The following is a 6,478-nucleotide window of genomic DNA, read 5'->3' as shown; positions in this document are numbered from 1 at the left end:
CGCCACGCCCCGCCGTGCCCCGCCACCGCCACAGCCTCGTGCACCGCGCCCCGACCAACCTCAAACACCACAACAAACACACACCACACCTCGCTCGCATTGACGACGGAACGCAGAGGACGCGAGAAAAACGAAATGTGTATCACCAGCGGCGAGGCACGTCCCCCCCCCTCCTCACACACACACAGACTCACGCAGAGGCGTAAGACGAGAAGATGAGTCACAACATCTTCGCGTCATTAGCGCGTGAAAATGAAGCATGCAGGTGAGAGAGAGAGATGGGAAACATTCCGACAGGCGACGTGACACGCAAGTGACAGAGGAGACTGGAGAGTCAAAGGAAATATAGCTTCTGATCCTGTAAAAGAAAAACGCTGGACGCTCAGTGTGTTCAAGAAGCGGGCGACAGAGCCTCAGCTTTAACGGCGGAAATATAAAAGAGCCTGGTGGGAAGCGAGCCAGGGCGGCCAGGGCCGCGGGGGGTTGGGAAGGGCGCCGGCAGCACCAACATCAAAACTCCCACCCGACTGTCCGTCCGGTGAGTAGGCAACCCGCCACGCCGGGCCTGCAACAAATGCACCAAGCAGGCTGCCGGTCGGAGACTTGCACGCACTAGGGCGACAGAGCACGCGTCCTCTGCGGCTCCGGGGCGTGCGCGAAGGGTGACAGTCGGCGGCGAGGGTCACGAGGCGTCTCCTGCCTGGGGCTTGTCCCTGGACTTGTCCTGGACTTGTCCTGAGCACGCCTCACGTGCGAGCAGCAGACCCTGGGCCTGGGCCCCGAGTCGTATAACGGCCCATGAATAACTTCCAGCACGCCAGAGCAGCAGCACGCCACCTTGAATTAAGCTCGGGCGCGTCATAAGAATCGTGTCCTGGAATTCGAGGCGTGTCCTGCTGCAGCGCTGATTGCGTCCAGCGACAGTCATCGTACGTCTCGACGAGAGGTCACTTCTCACCTGTCGCTCCGAACCGTTGCAGCTCCAGCTCCGCAGCTTACTTCCAGGGCGTCCTGGAGGCGGTCCTAAATCACCGGGCGCCGCATCCCGCGAGGATCACGAAGTGCGACTCCACTCCGCCACACACACACACACACGGCACACAAGGAACTTGCAGCACTGCTCGGGGGGAGGGTCGTTCACCGGCATCCACATTCACTGTTGTCGGCGGCGTTCGCTCCGGGCGTCGCCAGCCGGCACCGGCGGCCACGGCGTACAAGGCCTTCCAAACAGCACACAACACACGCACAATCGCGCACGCACTCACACAGACGCACTGGGCGCGTGCCGGGGCGGCCCTGGCTCGGCCGGGGGGCGGCACCTACCCGGTGGCAGGTGCGCAGGTCTTTGACAAAAACGGCAGACAATGCGCGGCGGCGGCGTCGGCTGCTCCGTCGCGCTGCCTGGCCAGCCAGACTCTGTGCGCAGCAGGCTGGGCCCAGGTGAGCCGCGCCAGCCCGCGAGGCCCGGGCAGCCATGGCCGCACCCCCCCCCCCCTCCGGAAAAGAAAACAAGGAAAAAGAAGACAACGCCGGCAGGTAGAGCCGCGCGGCAGGTATGCACACACACACACACACACGCAGCCGCGCTGACGTCAGGACGCCCAGCACTGCCAACGTCGCGATCGACGCCAGCGATCTCGGTGGACTTCCCTCGCCCCGGTTTCCGCGGTGGCGTCTTCTGCCGGGGGTGGTGGAGTACTGCGTCGGGGGCGGCCTGGACGTCCAGGGCCGTGTCCGCGACGACTGCGGCGCGTCGAGACAGCCTGCGCCCCGACCACGGTGTTACGCCCTAGGTTGGCAGCGCCGTCGAGGCGTCCCCCACCCCCTCGCCGGAGCCGAGCCGGGCCGGCCGGTGCGCCGCGGCCAAGGCGGCCGCACCTGGCCCCTCCCACCACTCGGGGCAGGCGAGCCGGGCGAGCCAGCAGGGCCTCTGGCAGGGCGAGGAGGGCGAGGAGGATAAAGGCAGGCGATAAGGGCAGCCAGTCCCCGGGGGCGCTATCGCCGAGAGGACGCCGGGCCAGGAAGCGACCGCGCCCCGCCTGGCGTCCAGGATCCGCTGAGAGAGTCCACTCCACCCGTCCACTCGAAGGCTGATAGCGCTTACCTAGCAGCAGTCCAGGCAGGGCCGCGTAGATCACGGGGTCCGTGTCCGGGGCCCACAGCGGGAGGCCCTTGTTGTTATTGTTGTTGCGGACAAGGGTGTTGTTGTTGGCGGTGGTCAGGGCGGCCAGGCCGGTGCGCGGCGGCAGCGCGGGCCGCTGCTGCTGCTCCTCCGCGTCGCCGCCCCCCGCCGCCACGGCGCCGTCCGCGACCAGGGCGTCCAGCAGGTCCGCCGCCAGCCCGGCCCTGGGCCCGGCGGCGTCCAGCCCGTCACTCATCGCGGCATTCTTCTGCAAGCAGGACAAACACCTCTCATTCATGCGGCACTTTCAGCTTCACTCTGCGGCGAGATGTGTCAGTTGACAAGGGGAAGATTAGAGAGCTCAAGCATGCTTTCCTGACAGGTATTATTGTCGTCTCGCTGTGCACCTTGACAAAACTCGTAATACATTTCTTACTCGTTTATTTATTCAGTATTTTTTGCAGAGTATCGCGGCGGCATGGCGACACACAGGGGGAGGGGGCGGTGTGGGAACCACGGCAATAAGCAGAGCGGGCGTACAGGCCACTGGGAACCAGCTGAGAGGCCCGTCGAGCTCGCCGAGCTCTCCGACGGTGGCCTCGCCACTCACCCCGGCCCTGCCCCACCACCCACCACTCACCTCGCCCCCTTCTTTACCCCCTTCTGTTCACCCCTTCACAGGCTCCCAATCTCCCCGCTCGCTCCACCCAAAGACCCAGCCCCAATGTCGAAATTTTCCAAAAAAAGAATTATGGGGAAATTTTTTCCACAATTGTTTTCAAAATGTTTGAATTTTTTCGTTAGCAATTGTTTTTGTTTTTTTCAATTTTCTCCCATTTTTTTTCTGGAAAACTATCAAATTTTCCCGGGCAAACGACGGACTTTACACGCAAATCACCACGGAAAAGCTTCACTTTTTGTCTGTTTGGTCTCTGTTCACTCGCCGGCGGGGCGAGGCGCCACTTGCACACGTGCCGCTCTACTCGCGCTGCCGGCCGGGCTCCGCAGGGCAAGGCGTTGCGGTGGACCGTTCACACCGCCATTAAGGTGAAAGGAGGCATCACAATACCACTACTATACGCCCTGGCAGGGCCCGGCCCGGTCCTACCAGACCGACCGCGACAGACAATGGGAAATGTGCGTCCTGGCAGTCCCGGGGCCGGCCGGCCGACCCTGGACACGCGCGGGAGGGACACTCTTCCTCGGGGGCCTGGCGGCGTGGCCCTCGGCCGAACACGACGCGACAGGTGAGGACGGACACCATCACACTGCGCGCCAGCGGCGGCCACCCGCACCGACTGAGCACTAAAAAAACAGTTCAGTATGCAAATCAAATTAGCCCAGCAAATAAGAGCTGAGCAACTTGAACTATACAGCCGTACAAAAAAATATCAGCCAGGAGGCTGATGAACCCCGCGCCCTAGTGTAGTTATGCTGTACCACATTCCTGCGTGCGGGCGGATTGCCTATTCGCTCGTCCAGTAAGGCACCATGGTCAGCCAAGGGCGATCAGCCCGCCCGCACGCCTGCTTCCGGTAAAGAATGTCTACAGAAAGTGCGCGGGGTTAATTGGCGATCTGGTATCAGCTACACGGTTAAGACATTGCTATGAATTGGGGATCATCCTAGAGCTGTGCGAATCGAGATTTTTGCCTTCGAATCGAATCGAATCTCAAAAATTTTCTTCAAATCGGATCGAATCGAATTGGCCAAAAAATTTCGAATCGAATCGAATCAGTCCAAATTCGAGCCCGAATCGAATCGAAAAAAAATCGGTTGTATTTTTCGTATGCAAGTCACGCGGTATTTTTAAACTCATTTAAACTGGCCACGTACCGTAGATGTTCGACGACTGTACAACGTGTAGTGCGGGCATAGAGCGGGTGCCGCACACTAGACACCAATGCGATTCGATGTCGAACCAAACCGATTCGAAATTTCGAATTATTCGACATCGAATCAGGCAAATTCGAAATCGAACGAATTCGAATCAGGCCGATTCGATTCGATTCGATTCGATATCGAACAATTCGCACAGCTCTAGATCATCCAGAGAGTACGTCGGCCATTCGCCGTTACGACCCTGCTAAGTTCTGCCTCTGCAAGCTTTCATAGCGCCTGGTAGATAGACAACATTTCATCTGCAGTGCATAAGCGTATGGCGCGGTGGCCTATCTTGAGTCTCGCAGGCGCCGAGCTGCTGTCATTTCCCGAATGAATTTGAGAAAAAAGGGACGCACACGCACTTTCAGGACTAGCCCTTACTGGGCAGGTTTAACATTTTCATTGGTCGGTATTGGTTCTCCTACACAAATTAGGTTAGTCACAGTCAATTTTTCACATGTTTTTTAAAAATCTCCAGCACTAAAAAAAAGTAGTTGACTTGATTTTATTTTCGGGTGCAGCACGGGCCATGCCAGGAGCGTCCCTGCAGTAGAGAGCTATACACTACGCCAGCCCTCCTGCGTTCTAGGATTCACCTAATTCCCTTCCATCCAAGCGAATCTCGCGATCCGGATACGGAGCTGCCTTACAAACCTATACACACGCGAACGCACTCCCGGGAGGCCTCCTGGTGTGGGAGAGTGACGGAGCGAGCAGATAGGCTAAAGTGGGCCACAGAATGAATATTACTGACCGAAACAGCCAGATGGGTGGAACTCGCGGCTCTGGAAAAGATGCCCTCAATTAGGTAGAGCTTCCCGCTACCACTGCCACGCAAGTTCATGAAGGGAAAGCGAACGCAAAGATGTTAGAATTTTTTTAAAAGGTAACGGGGACGTCATCATAGGCGGTTTGACGGGCGTTGCAAGTGCGACTAGCACAGATGGTAGGTGGCACTGCCGTAGCTGTAGAATCATGCGCAGCTCCGGGAGTAGCTAGTTCTATAGCTCACTGTCAGGGGCGGGCGCCCCTTCCACCTGCCTCCGGCGAGACGCCGCGCACGGGAGTACGATGGGTGGCCTACCACGCGGGTGCCGCGCATCCCCGCCCCATAGCAGCGCACGGGCAGTCTGTCTCCCCGGGACTCACCGACGAGTGCACCTCGTTCTCTTCTGCCTGCTGGATATTCACATTCTTAGTTTGCATCGTCAACGCCCCTGAGCACCTGGAACAAGCGAGAAAGCAAATTGTACATCGCGCCAAAGTACACCCAGAGAACCATTTAGTTGATAAAACTAAATCAGGGTTGAGGGTTGTAAGAAACAAAATTTAGTTCCTGAAACCAACTCAACTTTAGTAACCCCATTTTCAACTAAATATAGTCGCATCAATCAAATTAAGTCAGCTGGACTAAATTATTTCATCTCCACAGATAAATTTTGGTCCCCAGAGCTAGAATTTCGTCGGTTTTGAATTTGGTTCTCTAGACTAAACGGTCTTCTGGACATTTATAAATAGTGCCAGACGTTAGGATCCGAGCCCAAAGCTGTCCTCCTCAGTGCAGAGGTCTCGCATGCACCTCGTGATTAAGTCGTGGTCCACCAAGTACCAAGTCGCCCCGCACCCGCGCATGTAGGCAACCCAATCGACTCCGCCGTGCAGCCGCGGGCCCGCCTAGGCCCGCCCACCGGGGTAAAGAGAGGGGGGGGGGCAGGGCACGGTAGTAGAAGGGATTCCTCAACATTCGTTTTTCCGCGACTAAGAGCCGTGCTTCTGACGGTGCGCACATCTGTGTTAATTTCCCCCTCACCCACCCTCCTCTCCCTGCCGCCACCGCGCAGTCTCTCATGAATATGCATACTCGTACCTTTTTTCCGCGCCCACTCGGGGCGGTAGCGCGGAGCGGGGCTCGCTGCAGTGAGCGACAGGTAATTAGGGTAACTGCTCGGGTAACCACTCGAATCAAGCCGCTCAAACGACGCGCAAAACAAGAATAATAATAATTCATACAGTGGAAGCAGGCGCGCGGTGGCGAGGGATGGGAATTCGGGGGAACATGGCAATTCCAATCTCGCGGATTTTTGAAAGGAAAGGGGGGTGGGGTGCGGACGTCACTTAAAGAGTGCTTTAGGGACGGACCCCGTCCGCAGCCGACACGCTCCGGGGAGTGGTGGTGTGGCGGCGCGCAGCGTGGGAGAGTGGCGGAGAGGGAGGGGAGAGGGGGCACGGCCACAGCGCTCCACCCTCCAGCCCCCGCACCCCTGCAACCCCCCAGTCGTACAGCCCTGCAACTCTGCCGTGAGGTCCCGGTGATCAGTGCGCTCAGCAAACTCACCTTGCGGTGCGGAGCAACCTGCTCCCGCTCGCCCCTGACCTGCCCCGCCCCGCCTTGGAGAGGTGGATGCTGCAGGTCCTCCGACGGGACGGCCAGGCCCGGGCAATCAGAAAGCGATTTAATAGGGTGGGGTTGGG

The 6,478-nt window shown here is 58.6% G+C and overlaps 1 protein-coding gene across 1 annotated transcript in view; it reads right to left on the bottom strand.

Moving 5' to 3' along the window:
* Positions 1 to 6,478, bottom strand: part of LOC113209650 (uncharacterized) — a 50,609-nt gene that overhangs the window by 37,441 nt on the left and 6,690 nt on the right. The window contains exons 2-3 of the mRNA XM_052267252.1: positions 5,156 to 5,231; positions 2,105 to 2,390 (exon numbers count right to left, since the gene is read on the bottom strand). Of these exons, the coding sequence (XP_052123212.1) occupies positions 2,105 to 2,390; positions 5,156 to 5,212 (343 nt within the window). The 5' untranslated portion in view covers positions 5,213 to 5,231. The remainder of the gene's footprint in view (positions 1 to 2,104; positions 2,391 to 5,155; positions 5,232 to 6,478) is intronic.

Source organism: Frankliniella occidentalis, unplaced genomic scaffold (assembly GCF_000697945.3).
Source record: "Frankliniella occidentalis isolate FOCC.00 unplaced genomic scaffold, Focc_3.1 Scaffold48, whole genome shotgun sequence".
NCBI lineage: Eukaryota > Metazoa > Arthropoda > Insecta > Thysanoptera > Thripidae > Frankliniella > Frankliniella occidentalis.
The sequence above is the reverse complement of the archived record's forward strand: the minus strand, read 5'-3'. Positions and strand labels throughout refer to the sequence as shown.